Source organism: Spermophilus citellus, assembly GCF_964194105.1.
Source record: "Spermophilus citellus genome assembly, chromosome: 19".
Lineage (NCBI taxonomy): Eukaryota > Metazoa > Chordata > Mammalia > Rodentia > Sciuridae > Spermophilus > Spermophilus citellus.
This window is the reverse complement of record NC_138201.1, coordinates 21512255-21533545: the sequence shown is the minus strand read 5'-3', so window position 1 is coordinate 21533545 and position 21291 is coordinate 21512255. Positions and strand designations below refer to the sequence as shown.

Sequence of the window (21291 nt, the reverse complement as noted above, 5' to 3'; positions counted from 1 at the left end):
GAGCCTCATCCCCAGCCCTTCTCCTTTTGAATTTTGAGACAGGGTCTTGCAAAGTTGCTTAGGGCTCTGCTAAGTTGCTGAGGCTGGCCTCCACCTTGTGGATCCTCCCGCCTCAGCCTCCTGAGATACTGGGATGACAGGCGTGGGCCACCATGCCCGGCTGAAAAACATGAATTGCTTCTGGGTCACGTCATGCTGACATTGGAGATCCTGTCCTATCCGATCTTCACCTACCTGCCTAGGATCCACCAAATCACCTGGGCCACAGAGTTTGAAGTCGACCCCAGGGTAAATGAAGCCATAGAGTTCTATGAATTAAATTAAAGAATGTCTTCACTGCGTAAATTCTCATTTTACGGTCTCTGTTTTCATCTTGCCATCCATAGCCACTTTTTCCTAGGTCAACTGTGGAACCAACCTAGGTGCCCTTCAATAGGTGGATGGATCAAGAAAATGTGGTCTACATACACAGTGGAATATTACTCAGCCATCAAGAAGAATGAAATGATGGCATTTGCTGATAAATGAATGGAGCTGGAGAAGGGTCTACTTACTTGGTCCAGAATAACCAAGAATGTCGTTTCTCTTTCCCTTCTGTTCCTTTAGCCTCCTGATACTCACAACACAGGTGCCATCTACTGCCCTGTGATGCCACCTCATGCTCACGTCCCTTCCTTTGACTGAAACCCACTCTCCTCTATACCTCTGCTCCTGCCAATCCTATTTCTCCTAAGGATTTATCCTGCAAGAACGTGTGAGATCATCTCCCATGATACACACCGGGGGTGAGGGCCGAGGACACATTTCGCAAGCACATTTGACATAATCATTGGTTCTTTTAAAGAACTGTTCTCCTGCCGGCTGCGATGGCGCACGCCTGTCATCCCAGCGACTCAGGAGGCCGAGACAGGAGGATCACAAGTTGGAGGCCAGCCTCAGCCACTCAGGGAAGCCCTGAGCAACTCAGCGAGACCCTGTCTCTCAATAAAATCTAAAAAGGGGCTGGGGACGGGGCTCAGAGGGTGAGCACCCCTGGGTTCCATTCGTGGTACCCACCCACCCCCCAAAAAACAGAAGCAAACTGGACCTCTGGGCTCTAAGTCTGGTCCTTGGCTGTGGCCTGGGCCCAGAGTCCTCCCAATCCAAGAGCCCGGGATGGGTGGTCACCTGCACATTGTCATCAGTGCCAGCTTCTCTTTAGTGCTGATCGGACCCCCCCAGGTCCCCCTGCGCAGAGCAGCCAGCGCATCAGCAGCAGCAGCAGCAGCAGCAGCAGCAGCAGCGCACGCTCAGCTGCCAGGCGAGGTGCGAGGCCCGTGGTCCTGGCGGCTCGGCCCCGCCCCCCGAAGCCTCCTCGGGCGCTGATTGGCCGCTCCGACGCGGGGGCGCTGCGGAGGGGGGGGCGGCCGCCCGCGCGCCCACCTCGTCTCGGCGGGGGCGCGCCCGCGGCACGCGGCTGGGCGGGGCCAGGCGTGACTGACAGCGTCGCGGGCCAATGAGGAGAGCGCGCGCCGCCGCCGCCGCCAGCGCGGTCCCTGACGCGGGCCCGGGGCGCCGCGCCGCTGCGGCTGCGGGCGGCGACGGCTGCACCATGGGCCGGCTGCTGCGGGCCGCCCGGCTGCCGCCGCTGCTGCTGCCGCCGCTGCTGCTGCTGCTGGCCGCGGGTGAGCGCGGGCGCCGGCGGGCGGGCGGCCGGGCGGGCGGCGGGGCGGGACGGCGACGCGGGCGGCCAACAAAGGCGCCGGGCGGGCGGCGGGGCCGAGGCCGCGCGTGTCCCCCCGGGCCGCCCGCCCCGCGCCGGGGACAGGGCGTGGGCGGCCACGGCGACCCCCTCCGGGGCGCGGCGGCGGCGGTGGCCGGCGCGGGCGGGCGTGCGGTGACACGCGCCGGTGTCCCCGGGCCCCGCCCCTCCGGCGACAGTCGCGCGGGCCGGCGGGCGGTGGCCGGGCCTCGGGAACCTGGGTCCCTGCACCCCCCTCCGTGGCGCTCCGAGCGCCGCCCGCCCGGGAGGTGACAGGTGCGCGTGTCGCGGCCGAGGGGCGTGTGTGCGCGTGCACGGGCGGCGGGGGCGCGCGGCGACACTCGCGAGGGTCCCCGGGGCGGGCTGGAGGGGGGGCTGCAGGCCCCGCGAGCGCCGTCCTCCGTGGGCTGCCTGCCCACGGGCAGGGGTGACAGTGACGTGGCCACGGCGGGGTCCCCATCCACAGCCTCCCGGGGCGCGCCGGGGTGGGCGGGTGACAGCGCGGCGGGACACGGCTGCGCGGTGTGAGGAAGGGACGCCGGGCGCTGGCAGCTGGCGGGGCCAGCGGTCCAGCAAGGGACAGGAGCCCGTCCATCCGCAGAGCTGGGTCACATCAGGACGGGGCTGAAAGGCCACGTGGTCAGTCCCCGAGGGGGGCACCTTCCTTGCTCTGCGGCCAGGCGAAGGTATTGGCAGGGGGTGTGCACGGTGGCAGGGCCCCTCCGATGGCCCCACGAGCCTTCCGTCCAGGGGGCACTGCCGCCTGTGACCCCAGCGGCTCTGGAGGCTGAGGCAGGAGGATCGCCAGGTGGAGGCCAGCCTCAGCCAAAGTGAGGCCCTGAGCCACTCAGCGAGACCCTGTCTCTAAATAAAGGGCTGGGGACGGGACTCAGGGGTCAGGTGCCTCTGGGGTCAGTCCTTGGGACCAAAAGAAAAAAAAAGCCTGTCCCCTCCTCCCCTGTCGCATGCTCCCTGTCGCATGCTCCGTGTCCTCGGGCTTGACAGGCACCGTGGTGGGTCCTGCAGGCGCGCGGCCGTGGAGGTGTGCGAGCGAGGCTGGGTGATAGTACCCGAGCGTCTCTGTTGTGGCTGACGCCAGGCTGTGGGGGCTGCGTGACAGATGCCGCCGGGCACCTCCCAGGCTGGCGCGAGCCCAGGCCTTGGGAGGAGCTGGATTTCAAAGCTGCCAATCACGGGGAGGTGGGCGTGTCCCTGACGGTGGAAGTCCCGCAGGACCCGGCTGCAAGGTTGCAGGCACCGATGTGGACAGGGGAGACCCCACTGTGCAGTCTGGGCCCTGGTGTGTCTGTGTCTTTGTATTTTCAGCCTCTAATTCATCAGCCTCTCTTATGGGCCTTTTTTTTTCTGAGTTTGGATCAATACCCCCATTCTCCACCCCTGTCTTCTTTCTTCTCTCACCTTCTGTCCTGGGAATGATGAAGTGACACATCGTAGGTGCTAGAGGAAAAAAACGAACCAGTCACGCAAAGAGTGTGATTCTGCAATTTTAAGTCAGGTGCAATCTCAACTAAAGCAGATATTATTATGACTGTTGTTGTTATTATTATTATTTTGGTACCAGAGATTGAACCCAGGGCGTGCTTAACCCCTGAGCCCCTGTCCCCAGCCCTTTTTATGTTTTATTTAGAGACAGGGTGTCACTGAGCTGCTTAGGGTCTTGCTGAGTAGCTGAGGCTAGCCTCCAATTTGCAATCCTCCTGCCTCAGCCTCCCGACTAAGTTGCAAGGATTACAGGTGTGTGCCCTTGTACCCAACAAGGCAGATTAATTCTTGGGCACAAAATGAACAGCAGAATGGTGTTCTCTGCCGCTATTTTGGTGTCATCTCATGGTAGGCGAGTTTGAAAAGGAGGATCCTCTAGTAATTACCTAAATAATTACGGATTGCCAACACTTTTAAGGAAAAAATAAGTTCAAGAAAATGAAACTGGGCTGGGGTTGTGGCTCAGCAGTAGAGCGCTCACCTAGCATGTGCAAGGCCCTGGGTTTGATCCTCAGCATCACACAAAAATAAATATAGAAAATAAAGGTATTGTGTCCAACTACAACTAAAATATAATAATAAAAAAAAGAAAATGGAACTGTTTACTGAAAAAGGGATGAAAGACCAGGAGAATACCAGGTTCCTTTTTGCAACAGGATTTCACAGTGCCACCTGGGTGTGGTGTCACATATCTGCAATCCCAGTGACTCGGGAGGCTGAGGCAGGAGGATCGCAAATTGGAGGCCAGCCTCAGCCACTTAGCAAGACCCTGTCTCAAAATAAAAAAATGCACTTGGGTGCATTGCCAATACTGCAAAAAAAAATAAATAATAATAATTCCTATCAGACCATCAGGAGAGGAAGTTGGGGCTTGACTGGCGGAAAGAGAGTCAGAGAATGGAGGCTCTCACCTGAGTGGTGGTAAACAGGGTTCCTCTGCTCAGGACAGGAGGGGTTTGGGGGAGTTGTAGGTGCTTCTGCGCAGCCGGACCACAGCCTAAATGGGATCAACACCACACTTCATTGAGATGTGACAGAGACAACTTGGAGATTTCAGGAGGCCACTCATAGCCCAACCTTCCGTGGTTTTTTAATATTTTAAATTAAAATTTGGGGGGTACTGGGGATTGAACTGGGGGATCCTCGACCCCTGAGCCCCATCCCCAGCCCTATTTTGCATTTTATTTAGAGACAGGGTCTCACTGAATTGCTCAGGGCCTCGTTAAGTGGCTGAGGCTGGTCTCCAATTGTGATCCTCCTGCCTCGGCCTCCCTAGTTGCTGGGGATGACAGGTGTGGGCCACTGAACCTGAACTCAGAGGTTGTTTTAGCAGGTGAATTCCAGGATGCTTGAGAAGAATAAGTTGGGGTTGGGACTGGGGCTCGGGGTAGAGCGCTCGCCTAGCATGTGGGAGGCCCTGGGTTTGATCCTCAGCACCACATGAAGATAAATAAAGATATTGTGTCCATCCACAAGTAAACAATATTTGGGAAAAAAACAACATTTAAAAAAGAAGAAGTTACCTTTTATTTAAACAAGGCTGAAGTGAGCTTTTCCGTCATGCGTGCTAAAGCTGGAGCGCGTAGGTAAAGATGAACCGCAGCCTGTCCACCTTTGGTCGCTCAGGTCCATCGGGGACATGCAAAATGTGCATTGTTTAATCATCACCAACATTTCTCATTAAATGACTTTTTTTTTTCCCCAAATGCACTAATGAGATTTTCCTGATCTGTCTCTTGTAGTTTCGTTCCTTGCCATCCATGTTACTCAACCCTGGAGATGTATCCCCTGCAAAAGAGGGTTATTATCACAGCTGGTGGCTTGTGACCCACTGTGTCATCCCAGCTGCTCTGGAGGCTGAGGCAGGAGGATCGTGAGTTGGAGGCCAGTCTCAGCAAAAGCGAGGCTCAACCCACTCAGGGAGACCCTGTCTCTAAATAAAATCCAAAATAGGGCTGGGGACAGGGCTCAGGGGTCGAGGGCCCCCGGATTCAATCCCCGATACCAAAAACAAAAAATGTGGTAATTTAACTGAGGACATAGATCGTCGTCATCTTTTGTCTCCTGAGAGGGCGTCGCACACTGCTTGGCCCAGAATCATAGAAGCTCAGAATGACAGGTGGCTCTGTGTGGCTGACCGTCTAATACAAATTGGCTGGCCTCCAACTTGCGATCCTCCAGCCTCAGCCTCCTGAGCCTCTAGGATTACAGGCGAGTACCACCAGGCCCAGCTCCTGTAAGACATTTTTGTGGGTAAAACGTGCTAATAACGGGTCTCCTGTTCACTCGCCATTTGACCAGGAGGCCTCAGTGGTTTCGACTGTGAACCCAGAAGGTTGGGTCTGGTCCTTATCTCTGGACCCAGCCCTGTCCTGTGCCAGGAACTGTGGCAGGCCCTGGAATTCCAAGTGCCGAGGGACACCTGGAGGACAGGACCTTGTTCAGGGTGGTGTGTGGACAGAGGCATGCCACCCACCCAGGGGAGCCTCCAGCGAAGGCTGCTCAGGCGCTGAGGCTGCAGGCAGGAGGCCGGATTCGACAGGAGAAAGGTGGCGGGCAGCGTGTCCCAAGACCCAGGAGGCTTCCAGACTGTGGGGTCCGGGAAATTGCTGGAAGCTCGGCTCATCTGCAGCTCAGAGGGGGGCTGCCGAGAGCGGAGGGAGGGAGGGAGACCCAGTGTGAGGAGTCCCTGCCACTTTAAAGCATCTGGCCCTGTCGTGGTGACAGGGTCGTGGAGCCTCATTTGCATTGTAGATTTCTCTGAGCTTTGTTACTCAAAGTGGGGTCTGGGGACAGGCAAGGTCAAGGTGTGACTCATACACACTTACAGGCAAGGTGTGACTCATACACACCACCAAAGCCAAGGGTGGTTGGAGGAGACGCGAGTTTTTATGGGAGGTGCTAAAAGAACTCCTGTAGAGGCCAGGAGGCCTGAAATGTGTCCAAAGCCCCTCCTCCTCCTCCTCTTCCTTCTTCCTCTTTTCCTACCAGGGGCCCTTGACCGCGGAGCCCCGTCCTCAGCCCTGTTTTCTATTTTATTTAGACAGAGGGTCTCACTGAGTGGCTCAGGGCCTCGGTTTGGTTGAGGCTGGCCTCCAACTTGCAATCCTCCTGCCTCAGCCTTCCAAGCTGCTGGGATGACAGCGTGCGCCACTGCGCCCTGCTGCCGTGTGCCTCTTGACGGCTTGGCTTTTGCATTCAGGTGGGGCAAACCCGGAGGATGCCCCTCTGAGCTCAAGAGACCATCATCAGACATCCACTAGTTGCCTTTGAACTTGCTCCATCCCTAGTGTCCAGGGCACGTCAGCACCTGCCGCGACCCTGTTGCTGTGAGGTCTCTGTCAATGGACGGGTGGGTGCGTGGATGGGTGGGGGACAGATAAAGGAAATCACCACTCAGGCCCCACTCGTATCTGCAAGGAGAACTGCATTAGGATTCTCTGGCTGTATCCGTCAGCTAGTTCTGCGTAACAAATCACCCCCAAATTTAGCGGCTCAGCGCGGCTGTTCCCTAGGTGTGACCCCTGGGCCATGGGCATCAGTGGGGAATTTGCTAGAGACTGAAGGCTCCTGGGCTTCCTTGCAGAGCCCCTGGACTCCGGCTCCGGGGTGGGGTCTCGTCCTCCTGTTTAACAAGCCCCCCAGCTGCCCCTGTGCCCTGGGGTTCTGAAGGTGTGGGACAACACCCGTGTCCACCCTCGCGTCTGCAGGAGGCCAGTGCAGGTGGCCCTCAGCCAGGGGTTCTTGGGCTTTGGGGACTCCTTCCAGTTTCAGTTGGGACCACTGGCCGTGTTTTCTGTGGGCGGTCACTCTGCAGCGCCAGCCCCGCTAGCCCAGCCCAAAGCCCTGGGACTGTGGAGTGTCACAGAGCCCTCTGAGTGTGCCCATGGAGACGCCACCTGCCTCCCCTCCACCAGGGGCTCAGAGAGGCCGCGGGTCAAGTTCAGGGGTGGGGAGTGGGGCTTCAGGTCGGGCTGCGGAGCTGTGTCCCCAGAGGTCATCGGGGCCAGGACTGGGCACTGTGTCTACCACAGGAACGGGGGACTCTGATAAGGCGGGTTTTGTGGCGGCAGGGGGCACCCTGTCCCTTTCCCGTCTGCCTGTTGTGGTCTTTCCAGGGCTGGGGAGCCCCAGGACAGCAGCCGGGGCACCCCGAGATGGCGGAGGGGGTCGGAGGGGAAGGTCCTGCGAGGCCTGGGTAGAAAGGATCCGAGGGCCAAAGTCCACGTGCGTCAGGCTGCTCCGTCTTCAGTCACCAAAAGGCCTGGCCAGACCCACTGCAGGGAGGAGAGCTTACTTGGAGTCTGGTTTTAGAGGTTCAGTTTGTGGTCGGCGGACTCCACAGCTCTGGGCCTCAGGTGACGCAGGACATCATGGCAGAAGGGGGTGGAGGAGGACAGCAGCTCAGGACATGGCCACCAGGAGGTGAAGAGAGCCCTGCTCCCCAGGGACAAAACACAGACCTCAGAGGCGCGTTCCTGGTGGCCTCCTTCCCCAGCCTCGCCCCCGCCTGGCCTCCTTCCCCAGCCTCCCCCCAGCATGCAGCTGTTCCTGGCTCATCTCCAGATGAACCCACTGTCTCGGCCCCACCTCTGGTCATGGAACCCAGTCACCTCTCAGCCTTCCTGCACCATCTCACACATGGGCCACTGGGGGCACCCATTCCTGGGGACAGAGCACTCTCCAAGGAAGGTGGACCCACATCGGTGGCCGTAGCTCTGGGGCTCTGAGGACCTCGGCTCTAGGAACCACCCCACCCAGGCGCCTGGCTCTGCATCTGAGTCCCTGGTGTGGACGCGGGGTCCGGGCTTGGAGCCAAGTCCACCTGGAAGTGCCACCTTAGACCTTGACCGTGCTGTCCCCAAGCACAGGAGTCTCCTGAGGGGTGATTCCTGGCTCCCCTGTGGGCAGGTCTCCCGGCCAGGGCTCCTCAGGGAACTGGCCACAGAGCAGGCACTAGGGGAGCAAGGTCACTGCCTCCCCAGCTCTCAGCCTCGCCCCAGGGCCTCCCTGTAGCTGTGACTCCACGTCTTGGAGTTCAAGGCCCGTGGATGATGATGACGATGATGATAATTTGGTCCCAGGGATGGAACCCAGGGGCCCTTAACCCCTGAGCCCCGTCCCCAGCCCTTTTTATTATTTACTTAGAGACAGGGTCTCGCTGAGTTGCTTAGGGCCTCACTAAATTGCTGAGGCTGGCCTCCACCTTGGGATCCTCCTGCCTCAGCCTCCAGAGCCACCAGGATGACAGGCGTGCACCACTGCATGTGGCCTCTGACCCACGTTTCTACCTGTCACCCCGGTGCTTGCTCTGAAGCCACGGGGACTCTCAGTGACCTTCTTGGCTCAGTCAACCCGTCATTTTCTGTCTTGGAAACACTGCTCCTGACTCCTGGCGCCTCCTCCCACCGCGGGGCCAGGCGCTGCCCTGGGGGGGGGGGGTCCTTCTTGGTGCTGCGACAGGTATGCAGGGTGCAGAGACCCCTCAAACCCTGGGGCTCCCTAGTTTCTGGTAGAACAGTCTGAATGGGCCTGTTTCTTTCAGGATCTACCACCCCATAAGGTGGCTGTGGAGGTCAAAATTCAGACACTGTTTGCAAAGCATTTAGCACATGACCCCAATAGTATTAGATTTTTTTTTCTTGTACTGAGGATTGAACCCAGAGGCACTTTACCACTGAGCCACATCCCCGACCTTTATTATTATTATTATTATTATTATTATTATTATTATTATTTGGAGGCAGGGTCTTGCTGAGTGGCTAAGGCTGGCCTCCAACTTGCGATCCTCCTGCCTCAGCCTCCGGATCAGCTGGGTATACAGGCGTGTGCCACCGTGCCCAGCTCAGAGGGTGCCAAGTCAATTGAGTCCTCTGTCCCCTACCATCTCCCTCTATCTCCCCTTAGCCACTGTCACATGGAGGTCTGAGCAATTGTTCCTTTTTTGAAATGAAGATGGCATCTTAGAATCCCCTGGCCGCCCTTGGGTATTAGAGATGTCATTGAAATCCCCGGCCTCTGGCATCTTCTTTGTGACAGGTGATGGTTAGAGACAAAATCGAATCCCAGTGGCCCGGGAGGCTGAGGCAGGAGGATCACGAGTGGAGGCCAGCCTCAGCACCTTAGCAAGGCCCTGAGCAACTCAGTGAGATCCTGTTTCTAAATAAAAAATAAAAAGGGCTGCGCAGTGGCTGAGGGGTCAAGCGCCCCAGGGCCGCCCTTGGCCTCTCCTAACGTCTGGCCTTTATGTCCGAACAGGAGTGTCCCTGGGTTCCCGTGCAGCCGGGACCGATGAGCCTGGCCCCGAGGGCCTCACGTCCACCTCTCTGCTGGACCTGCTGCTGCCCACCGGCCTGGAGCCGCTGGACGGGGAGGAGCCCAGTGAGTCCATGGGCCTGGGAGCCGGCCTGGGGGCCCCTGGCTCGGGCTTCCCCAGCGACGAGAGCGAGGAGTCCCGGATCCTGCAGCCGCCTCAGTACTTCTGGGAGGAGGAGGAGCTCAACGCCTCCAGCCTCGACCTGGGGCCCACCGCAGGTAGCGCTTCCCGCCCTGCGCATGCGCGAGCGTGGGGCGGCCGCAAGGGCGGGGGCGGGCCCCTGCCAGCATCCCCTGTGACCCGCACCGAGGTTCACCGCACTGGGGTCCGCGGGACACCAAAGCCAAGTCCCCGGGAGTCTGTGCTTCTTTAATACTAACCACTCTTTATTTAGTGAGGCCCTATTCTGTGTTCCCCACTTTTTTTTCTGGTACCAGGGATTGAACCCAGGGGTGCTTAACCCCTGACCCCCATCCCCAGCCCTATTTTGGATTTTATTTAGAGATAGGGTCTCTCTAAGTTGCTGAGGGCCTGGCTAAGTGGCTGAGGGTGGCCTCCACCTTGCGATCCTCCTGCCTCAGCCTCCCGGGCTGCTGGGATGACAGGCCTGGACCACTGCGCCCGGCCAGCTACTTTCATTTGCCTTATGGTAATATTTGACACACTCATCTTTTAAGCTTGACAGTGTCTTTCTTTCTAGATGTTTCTAAACATTTTTGCCTGTTTTTCTTGGCTTTATGACTAGACTTTGCGTCACTGAAATACGCACTCCTCCCTTCCTTCCTTCTCTAATCTACCGTAATTTATTATGGCGCATGGTGTAAGGTGGGGTCTCACTGCCCTCTCCCACTGAGACCTGTCGCCACGTGGACCCCGTGTGGAAGGGTCATGAAGCAGTTTCCCTCCCGGGTCTGGGAGGCCGGGTCGGAGAGGCCGCTGCGCCTCGTCCTTCCTCCTGAGGCCACAGGGGGGCGCTCGGAAGCCCGGCTGCCTCCTGGGTCTGCTGATCTCCGTGGGCTGCCCCAGGTCTCCTGAGGAGAACCACTGTCACTCCTTGAACCTGAGCCTTGTCGCCATCTGGAGGCCTCCCCGTGGCTGGTCTGTTCCTCATCTCAGGTCTGCACACTCCTCCACGCCAGCCCGATGCGACCCCGCAGAAAAACTGACAGAGCCCCCCCTTTTTTAAATCATTTTTTTGGTCCCAGGGATGGAACCCAGGGGTGCTGAACCCCTGAGCCCCGTCCCCAGCCCTTTTTATATTTTATTTAGAGACAGGGTCTCGCTGAGTTGCTTAAAGCCTCACTGAGTGGCTGAGGCTGGCCTCCACCTAGTGATCCTCCTGCCTCGGCCTCCTGAGCTGCTGGGATGACAGGCATATGCCCCTGTGCCCTGCTTGGCACATCATTTGGAAGTGAATTTTTCTTTTTTTAAATGTCAGAGCAGATCTACAAAACCCGTAAAAGCAGGCGTGATTAATATCTCCGTGGTAGCTAAGGACACTGGGTTACAGAGATTTTAAAGTGACACCGGATCACACAGAGGCAGAGCGAAGTCCCAAGCCTGAGGTTTCCGCTTCAGGGTCGGCTGCCCTTTCCTCTGTGTGAAGTCTGGAGAGACCAGATCATCAGGACGGCCGTCTGCCAGACCTGGAGATGCTCTGGGCACAGCAGACCCTCTTTGGACTGTGTCTGTGAGGGATGGTCCCCAGCTCTGGGCCATCGCACCCTTACTGGGGATGATCACCAAGAGCCATGGGCAGATACCTGTAGAGCCCAGTGACAGGAGCATCCAAGGAATCCCTTTTACCTACACACTGGGGGAAAAGCAAGCCCTGCAATTTTTATTTTATGCTGGTAATACACAGCAGATAAAAAAATTAAATGCAGCCAGGCATGGGGTGGTGCACCCCTGTGATCCCAGCAGCTCAGGAGGCTGAGGCAGGAGGATCGCAAGGTGGAGGCCAGCCTCAGCCCCTTAGCGAGGCCCTGAGCCACTCAGCGAGACCCTGTCTCTAAATAAAATAGAAAAAGGGGCTGGGGACAGGGCTCAGGGGTGAAGCACCCCTGGGTTCAATCCCTGGTGCCAAAAAAAAAAAAATTAAGTGCAAATAAAAGAAGAAAATAAATTTACCCATCATCCCATCACCCAGAGTCATGAATGCTGCATGTGGGGTTCTCTGAGGGTTTCTGTCCCTTGTGGGAAACGTGTCTATAAAATAGACCCTTAGATACAGGGGCTGCCGTGTGCACCTCTCGGTGCTTCTCCTACCTCCTCCTCCCAAGCCGGCAAACACACCTCTCCAGCCCCAGAATTGTCACAGAAATATCCAGGGCAACAGGGACTTGTCGTCTTGTCCCTTCTTGCAGCGCGGAGGCTGGGCTGATCTGCTGCTTCTTTAATCGTTGCCTTGGGGCAGAAGGGAAACTCTATTTTCTGAATGTCTGATTTTTTTTTTCTTTTTTGGTACCAGGATTGAACCCAGGGGTCCTCAACCCCTGAGCCCCCCGTCCCCAGCCATTTTTACATTTCATTGAGAGACAGGGTCTCCCTGAGTTGCTCAGGGCCTCGCTGAGCTGCTGAGGCTGGCCTCCACCTGGCGATCCTCCTGCCTCAGCCTCCTAAGCTGCTGGGGTCACAGGCGTGGGCCACCACTCTTGACTTGCCCTCTGTTTTTTCATTTTTTCTTTTCTCTTTTGGGCAGTGCTGGGCATGGAACCCAGGGCCTCTCGCATGCCAGGCAGGCGCTCTGTCACCCAGTTAGTCCTCCACCCTTAATCTGCATTTCTTGGATGCCGACTGAGGTTGGCCATTAAAAAGTAGTTTTAATCGTACTGAAAAGATCTTCCTGTTCTCCTCCGTGTCTCACAAATCTCCTTTGACTTTTGAGTGGTTTTGCATTATCGCTTGCTTGAATAACTGGCCTGAGACTTACACTCAGGGGACAATTTTCAGCGATTTGACATTAACCTAAAAGGACATTTAAAGTGACCATCCAAGGACTCCGGCCCCCAGATGCCTGTTTAAATTCCCAAGTTGAATGGAGGAGTCGGTTCATTAATATTTCAGCTGGTGCCGAAGGTCATCTGTGAGAGGGTGGCCATCCTGGAGGCCGGGAGCCCGCTCTGCATCCCGCCTCGCCAGCATAGGGCATGTCTCTGGTCCCAGCCATCCGGAGGCTGAGGCAGGAGGATCGCAGGTTGGAGGCCAGCCTCAACAGCTGGAGGCAGGCTGTGGCTGGAGGAAGTGGGTCCCTGGAGGCAGCACCTTGGGGGTGTATATTTGTCTTCTTTTTATCAGTGCATCACAATAGTGGGACTCTGTTCCATGTCCGGGACAATTCTAGCCTTTTCTTCTTATGGTGACGTGAACCGAACCCAGGGGCACTTTGCCACCAGCCCACGTCCTTAGGTCTTTCATTTTGTGTTTTGAGACAGGGTCTTGCTAAATGGCTGAGGCTGGCCTCCAACTTGCGATCCTCCTGCCTCAGCCTCCCAGCCACAGAGCTCGGGGTTTAGTGTCACCGATGGAGAGGACGCACTCACCCTCCAACACTTAAGATACAGGCGTTAGGACGTTAGGAATCACGGATCGCGACATTCCCATGTGATTTGCCTAAAACCCCAAGCCAGAGGGTTAAGAGCTTGCAGAAGTGTGGACAGGTCAGTTCGTGGCTGAGTCCCCCATGGCCAGGTACTGTTGTCAATAGCATGACCAGTGCCACCAACAGGGTTAGAGGAGCCACACAGTGGAAGGTGGCCAGGGGTGGGGGCGTCCAGCTTCTGGAAACTCGGCCTCCAACTGAGCAGAAGGACTGTGGGAGGCACTGGCCTCCAGGATCTCCCCAGCCTCGTGGGCTCAGCGCACCCTCCGCACGCCTGGTCCAGTCTGTCGACTGAGTCGGGCTCTTCTAGAAGGTCCCCAACTCTGTCAGTGCCCGCACGCCCCCCCACGAGCCAGGATGGCGGCTTCTGTCACCAGCCCCACAGGGGCCTCTCCTGAGGTTTTCCTGGTCATTGCGAATGCTGTCACCTACATTGCTGTCCCAGGGACCTTCAGACATGAGATCTCACAGTGTGACGGACCCTTCCTTCCTCCTCCTCCCTCCCTTCATCCCTCCCTTCGTGTCAGTCCGTGTGGCTGGCTGGCTGTCTGTCTCTCTCTCCCCCAGTGCTAAGGATGGATCTTAGGGCCTTCCACATGCCTGGCCACCACTCTACCCCTGAGCCCCGTCCCCAGCCCTTGTTATATTTTATTTAGAGACAGGGTCTCGCTGAGTTGCTCAGAGCCTTGCTAAGTTGCTGAGGCTGGCCTCCACCTTGTGATCCTCCTGCCTCAGCCTCCCAAGTCACAGGGATGACAGGTGTGCACCACAGCACCCAGCTATGCACTGAATTTTATTTTTGAATCGATCTATTATAAAGTTCTGACTTATATTGAAGTAAAGAGTTTTTATTCTTTTATGTATTTGTTTTATGGGTATAATTTCATCTTGAATCTGAAAATATTAAGATGTTTTCCTTTTTTCTTTCTTTCTTTTTTTTTTTTTTTTGGTACCAGAGATTGAACTCAGGGGTACTTAACCACTGAGCCATGTCTCCATACCTTTTATTTAGAGTCAGGAAATAACTTAGCTGCTTGGGAGGCTGGGGCAGGAGGATCGCAAGGTGGAGGCCAGCCTCAGCAAAAGTGAGGCCCTGAGCAACTCAGGGAGACCCTGTCTCTAAATAAAATGCAAAAAGGGCTGGGGACGGGGCTCAGGGGTTGAGGGCCCCTGGGTTCAATCCCTGGGACCAAAAAAACAAGAGCCAGACCTCTGTGTTCTGTGTTCAACCCGCCCTCCTCCCCAGCCTCATTTCCCACTCTTGCCCCACGTGACCAAGACTGAGGTGTCCCTGTCCCTGTCCCTGTAAGCAGGTGATAACTCTTTCCTGTCGCTCAGTCCTGCTCGGTGGATCCCAGTAGGTCCATGTTGGAAGAAGCCAACGCACTTTTCCTGTCTCTAGACTACGTCTTCCCGGACTTAACGGAGAAGTCGGGTGCCCTGGAGGACGCCGACCAGCCCCAGGACCTTCTGGGCCTCCCCTCATCCTTGCCCAAGATGAACCTGGTGGAGCCTCCCTGGCACATGCCCCTGGAGGAGGAAGAGGAGGAGGAGGAGGAGGAGGAAGAGGAGGAAGAGGAGGAGAGGGAGAAGGAGGAGGTGGAGGAGGAGGACGAGGAGGAAGACGAGCTGCTTCCTGTGACCGGACCCCAGGCGGAGGCCACCACGCAGACGCCAGACTCTCCCCCCAGGGGCAGCAGCAGCCAGGCTCCTGGGGCCACCAGACCCCGGCAGGAGGACTCGGGGGACCAGGCGTCCTCGGGCGTGGACGTGGAGAGCAGTGCGGAGCCCAGCCTGTCGCCACCCTCTGTCACCCCTAGCACGGTGACCCTGGGGGTCCAGGACTTGCCCAGCCAGGAGGACACGGCCACCACGCTGCCAGCGGCAGGACTCGGGGTAGAGTTCAAGGTCCCTCGAGGACCCCGTGAAGAGGCCACTGTGGGGGCCCCCGACTTGGCTGGCCGGCCAGGGGACCTGCCGCCCCTGGCTCCGTCCCCTGCAACCAGAGCCCCAGGCGAGGGTCACTTCAACCCTAGGACCTCAGCCTCTTTCCCACCAGCCCCCCGAGACACGGAGCAGACCCCTTCCCCTGCCACCCCGGGGCCAGACACACTCAGCCAGCAGCCGCAGGAGGGCCCCGTGGCCGGAGCGCCCTCCAGGACCCCCTGGGACTCCACACAGGTGAGGGGCGCACACAGGTGGACCTCGGCCACACCCTGCTGGGCCTCCCGGCCACCCCGGCTGGTGCAGCGGGGCTGGGCCTGTCAGGTGGGGCTGTCCCCAGAGCCCCAGGGAAGCCTAGGAACGTCACCACCCCTCACGGCCCACCTGGGGCATCTGCCACACTCCAGGGCAAAGACCTCGGGAGAGGCTTGGTGGCCCTCCTGGCTCCACTGTTCAGGAGGTCACTGCTACGCAGTGGCCGCTGGTGTTGCTCCTAGGAGAAGCTCAGCAGGGAGCTGGCCTGCGCCCCTCCACCCCGGCCCCCAACAACACGCACAGTTTCCAGAAGGGAAGGAAGGGGCCAGGTTTTTGGTGGGGGGACCAGGGATTGAACCAGGGGCCCTCGACCCCTGTCCCCAGCTCTGTTTTGCATTTTATTTCAAGACAGGGTCTCCCTGAGTTGCTTAGAGCCTCACTTTGGCTGAGGCTGGCCTCTAACTGTGATCCTCCTGCCTCAGCCTCCTGAGTCACTGGGATGACAGGAGTGCGTCACTGCGCCCAGCAGGGGTCTGTTGTAGGCAGCTTTTTTGCTGCTGTGACTCAAGGACCCTCCAGCACAACTGCAGAGGGGGCCAGTGGACGTGGGGCTCAGGGTGTCCCAGGTCCCAGTCCACAGACGGCGGCCCCACTCCTGGCCGAGGGGAGGCAGGACATCATGGAGGAAGAGTGTGGGGAGGGAGCAGGTCCCATGGGGACCAGGGAGCAGGGACTCCACTCTCCAGGGACAAATAGAGACCCCAAGCCATGGCCCTAGGGCCACCTCCTCCCCACACCCCACCAGGGGCCACCAGGGGTCCCCAGGGAGCCATTCAGTGCTGGGATTCAGGCCTCACACCCCCTTATTCCTCCTCTGGACCTCTCTGCATCGTCCCCACAGGGGCTCTGGGGACATGTCACAGCCACACCAGGATAGGGTCTGCCTGTGACCCACGGACCCCGGCAACCTGCCCCCAGTCTCTGAACAGGGCCCCGCAGCCCGGCCCCAGGGACAGTCCCCCTTTTCTCTGAGGTGCCCTCAGCGTGGTCCCTGAAGCCACCTGGGTTTGTGGCTCCTGGGCAGAACCAGTAGCCTGTCACCTTGTAGAGGTCGCCCGTCCCACTTGGCTCCGCAGACCCGCAGCGGCTGGTGTCTTCCGGCCTCCCACAGGGTGTCAGGTCTCTGTCCCCCGGGACCCTTCCTTACCACGGCCACCCTCTTTCCGTCTCCTGGTCCAGGTCATCTGCAAGGATTGGAGCAACCTGGCCGGGAAGAACTACATCATCCTCAACATGACAGAGAACGTGGACTGTGTGAGTGCCCGGCCAGCGCATGGGCAGAGCGGGGCGGGGTCCCAGGGCCAGCCTGACCCCAGGACCATCAGCCCCGTCAACGTTACAAACCCACAAACAAGGACAGAACAGACTGGGAGGGAGGGAGGAGGGAAGGAGACAGAATGCTTTTTGCATTTTAAGTTTTCTAAGGGGTCTTTCATTTTCTCCCTTTTTTAATATATCAGGGATTGAATTTAGGGACCCTCGACCCCTGAGCCCCATCCCCAGCCCTTTTTATATCTTATTTAGAGACAGGGTCTCGCTGAGTTGCTCAGGGCCTTGCTGAGTGGCTGAGGCTGGCCTCCAACTTGCGATCCTCCTGCCTCAGCCTCCTGAGTCACTGGGATGACCAGCTGCTGCACCCATATTGAGAACGGAGTTGTCCCACTCTTGAAAGGCAGCACTTCTGTCACCTTCGGTGGCCGGGGCTCCCTTCGGGTGGCTGGGGGAGTGGCTCTGCCTCGCCAGCAGCCCTGGCTGACCTGTCCGTGGCAGGGCACCCAAGGGCGAGCTGAGAGGCCTGAGGGGGGAGGCCGACTTTAGAGGCTGGGAACGTGGGCGTAGCTACTTTGCACGTCCAGGAAGAAGAGGAGCTGGAGGGCCTAGTGGCCCTGGGACCAAAGGAGGGTTTCTTCCCTCATGTGACTTAGTGCTCTGTGCGCCAAGAGGCCTCCAGCCCCAGCCTGGGCCCCTGCCACCGGGTTCCTCCTTCGGACCAGACCCTTGTTTTCATTTCACATGGTGTGACCATGCCTGGGCCTGGTCAAGGACACGGACAGGTGTGCAGAGCGCCCGGTGGGCACAAGTCCGACCTCCAGCACCTCCGCCCTGTCCCCAGGTCCAGGGGCCACTGGGCCGTCTGTCTCTTGAGGACCCCAGCATAAGAGCACGCGGTGGCAGAGGGGACACGGGCCACCTCTCCCCAGATCCTGGGGGCCGCATCGCTGCTGTGGTGAGCAGGCGACAAGCCCTGTCACCGCTCCTCCAGTGGCTGTACTGATGTGCGTCCTTCCTGTCCCCAACCCTCTCTGTACCCCATGCGAGACCCCATTGTGCTCTGACCCCAGGCACAAGGAGCAGCCACCTGTCCCCTGTTCTCCCAGCTCCATTGGGGGCTAGAGGCGGCCCCACCCCTTCCTCACCTAGAGCGGCCAGAGCAGAAGGGACAGCGTCCTCCTGTACCATCCCGCAGCCCGGCTCCGGCTCACAGGTGGTCCCCAGAGCTGGTCAGAGGAGCCCGAGGGTCTTTCTCAGCCTCTGGCCACGGAGCGCAGGGTGACACGGGTCTGTCCCTCCCTGAGCCGGGCCTCTGACCTTGCAGGAGGTGTTTCGGCGCCACCGAGGGCTCCAGCTGGTGGCTCTGGTGGAGGAGGTGCTGCCCCGCCACCGCAGCGGCCGTCACGGGGACTGGTACATCTCCCTGAGCAAGCCCAGTGAGAAGCAGCAGCACCTGCTCATGGCACTGGTGGGCGAACAGGGTGAGGATGGCGGGCGGCCTTGGCCCTGGGTCCCCAGGACAGTACACCTCCTGGTCGCAGGCTCCAGGCCACCCGATAAGCTTGGGTTTGGGGGCAAAGGTGGAGGGTGCAGGGGCAGGGCACCAGGAAACACGTTCCAGCCCAGGTGGGGACGCCACGGTGTGGCGGGAGGGAGGGGCAGGAGGGGCTGCAGAGGTGACATCCGGCCACACCTGTTACCTGGTCACCCACCAGGTCAGCTGGACGGACAGGGAGCCTAGGACGCAGAGAGGGCGCACCTCTTTCTGCAGGAGCTGGTGGTGCGCGCTTGCGCCTCTGCGCCCCGAGGATCTGGGTGTCATTAGAGCCCGAAAGTGGGGTTGAAGGGGCTCAGGCCAGTGGTCCCTGAGGAGGTCGAGGGACCCCTGAGGGGCCGTGGCCGTGCTGATGGGGGCCCTTCTCCTCCCAGGGGTGGTGCCCACTCAAGATGTCCTCTCCATGCTGGGTGACATCCGTAGGAGCCTGGAGGAGGTAAGGGTTCAGGGACTTGGATCCCTGAGCTGCTCCTGAGCTCGCTCCCGTCTGTCCCTCGAGCTCTGGGGACACGCAGACTTCCCCGAGGGGCCCCACAGCACGTGGGTCAAGGAAGCCCAGACAGACCGGGGCTCTGGGCGGGGTGAGGCCTCGTGGGCCTGGGGGCCCTTCCCAACCAGGCCCTGGAAAGGGGGAGTCAGGGAAGGGCCTGGAGAAGAGGGGGTTGGGGTAAACAGGAAACAGCAGGACCCCTGTAGCACCTGGAAGAGGGAGCGTGACAGGTTCTAGAAACCTCAAGAATGTTCTGGAAGCCTGGGTATGCCCAGGAGCCACCAGCCCAGTACCTCCCAGTGGCCAGCCGCCATTGCTCCTCCCGCTGGGGACCTGGGGTGCCAGACATGGACTGCCATCTTGGGTGCTGAATGCCTGGGGCCTCCTGGGGAGACCTGGGCAGAAGGACAGACGGCAGCCTCTCCCCAGCTGCTGGACCAGCCCGGGGAAGCCGAGGTCCCCAGTCTCCTTGCCTACTTCCCCGAAGGGCAGGACCCTGCGTTCCTCACCCCCCTCGAGGTCTGCAATATGTGATAGTAGATGCGAACGCGTGACCCTGGGCCACATCCTTATCTGTCACATGCAAGGGGACCCTGTTTCCGTGCTGGTGTTTTATCTTGGTAAACACAGTGCTCACGCGGGGCCAGACCTGGGTGCTCCCCCCGCCCAGGCTGTCAGGATTAAACAGGGCACCCTCTGGGTGACACACACTCCATACGCAAGAGACCTCACACCCAGAGAAGTGAGGTCACTTGCCTATCAAGATCTGCCCCAGTTCTGCAGTCCTGGGCTCCAGGACACTGTGGTGGGGACAGTGGAGGCCTGGGCTGGTCTTGGCCTCCTGCACCTGTCTCCCTCCCCCTGGGTACTCTGTCCTCCTGGGCCCCTGATGCCGCTGGACTGGGCCCCACGACATGCCGGGTCTCTGCAAGGATGTAAGCACATGAGTTGAGCAAGGACACTGGCAGGTGGTTCTAGCAAGACAAACTGACCCTTGTTAACCGAAAGTCCCCCAAACGTGCAGATGGGTCACAGAAACTGCAAGAACTAAAATCCCGGTGCACCCAGGCCTGCCACACAGCCACCTGGCATCACTGCCCTCGGGGCACAGCAGCCTCTTGGCAGAGAGGACAGGCCTGGGACAGACCACCGGCTGTGTGCTTGTCACCATGTCATCAGTGACACTCCAGCAGGAACTACCCAGCAGTGTCCCAGGGATGTGAAGCTGGCTGGCCCATAATGACCAGAACATTCCAGAATCCCCTCGCACCTGCTGCAAGCTGGAAGCCTGTAGCCCCCAGTCCCCACCGAGCACAGGTGCCTGTCCCCAGCCCTGTCCCCAGCTCCAGCAGCCCCCCCAGGTCCTGAGCCGCGGACCCCGGCCCCTCCCCCCCCCAGATTGGCATTCAGAACTACTCCACGACAAGTAGCTGCCAGGCGCGGGCCACCCAGGTGCGCAGTGACTACGGGACGCTCTTTGTGGTGCTGGTGATCATCGGGGTCGTCTGCTTCGTCATCATCGTGCTCGGCCTGCTCTACAACTGCTGGCAGCGCCGGCTGCCCAAGCTCAAGCACGTGGTGAGCCGAGGGGACGGGGACGGGGACAGGGACAGGACGGGGCTGGGCCCGGGAGGGAGCCGGTGGAGAAGGACCAGACGCAGTGCCCGGTGGCCGAGTGTCCCCGTGCACGGGGCTGTGCCGAGGACCACACGGGCACTGCGGGAGGGGGATGTGTCCTCATCCTTGGGGTCCCACCTGGGCCCCAGCTCCTCCTCCCCGAAGCGTGGCGCTGCAGGGTCCGTGGCAGAGCCAGGCACTGGGCCCGGCGCTGCGCAAGCGCCAAGCGGAGGTTTCCCAAGAGCCAGGCCCGGGTCAAAGCCCACCGAAGCGCGCGTTTTGACTTTGACTTGCAAAGGATGTTGGAAGGGATCGCACGACCCCAGGGAGGCGACAGGGTGTCCTAGTGCGAAGGATCATTCAGGAGCTCAGCGTGGCAGCAGAAAAGTGGGAGCATGCCAGCTTCAGGGGGTCCCCTGGTCGGGTCTTACTAAGCCCCGGGGCTGCTCGGCGGGCCGGGGAGCGGAGCCCGCGCCCAGCGCCCTCTCCCACCGCTGCAGTCGCACGGCGAGGAGCTGCGCTTCGTCGAGAACGGCTGCCACGACAACCCCACGCTGGACGTGGCCAGCGACAGCCAGTCGGAGATGCAGGAGAAGCAGCCGAGCCTCAACGGCGGCGGGGCCATCAACGGCCCGGGGCGCTGGAGCGCGCTCATGGGGGGCAAGCGGGACCCCGAGGACTCGGACGTGTTCGAGGAGGACACGCACCTGTGAGCGCGGGCCTGCCAGCCGGGCCGGGGCCTCGCGCCCGCCGGGGGCCGCGCCGGGATCGAGCAGCGCGGCCCCGAAGCAGACCGCCGCGGAGCCCGCACGCGCCCGCGCCCCCTCCCCGGACCGCGACCCTCGGCCAGGCCCTCGACGCGGGGCTTCTCCCCGCTTTCCCCGACTCCACACCGCGACCTCGGCACAGCGCCCCCTCTCCCGGCCCCGCGAACCCC

General features: G+C 59.6%; 1 protein-coding gene across 3 annotated transcripts; it reads left to right on the top strand.

Annotated features, from left to right (window-relative positions):
* The first annotated feature begins 1535 nt into the window (after nucleotides 1-1535).
* Nucleotides 1536-21209, top strand: PODXL2 (podocalyxin like 2). 3 transcript variants are annotated; one of them, XR_014019896.1, is made up of 8 exons: nucleotides 1536-1664; nucleotides 9503-9778; nucleotides 14564-15342; nucleotides 16600-16674; nucleotides 18017-18160; nucleotides 18622-18683; nucleotides 20136-20315; nucleotides 20855-20993. XR_014019896.1 is itself a non-coding variant. In XM_081276283.1 (8 exons), exons 1-8 carry the CDS (start codon nucleotides 1592-1594, stop codon nucleotides 21065-21067), a joined length of 1815 nt encoding a protein of 604 aa, XP_081132409.1. In that variant the 5' UTR covers nucleotides 1536-1591; the 3' UTR covers nucleotides 21068-21209. The 3 variants fall into 3 exon arrangements, 1 of the variants encoding a protein (XP_081132409.1); XR_014019897.1 differs by lacking the exon at nucleotides 20855-20993 and adding an exon at nucleotides 20653-20774; XM_081276283.1 differs by having other exon boundaries at nucleotides 18017-18173; nucleotides 20855-21209.
* The last annotated feature ends 82 nt before the right edge of the window (nucleotides 21210-21291 follow it).

Excerpts from the sequence above, each read along its gene's own strand:
- PODXL2 (XM_081276283.1), top strand. The coding sequence starts at position 1,592 with ATGGGCCGGCTGCTGCGGGCCGCCCGGCTGCCGCCGCTGCTGCTGCCG. Across the intron at positions 16,675-18,016 it reads TGACAGAGAACGTGGACTGT|GAGGTGTTTCGGCGCCACCG; the intron begins GTGAGTGCCCGG and ends CTGACCTTGCAG. Across the intron at positions 18,684-20,135 it reads TCCGTAGGAGCCTGGAGGAG|ATTGGCATTCAGAACTACTC; the intron begins GTAAGGGTTCAG and ends TCCCCCCCCCAG.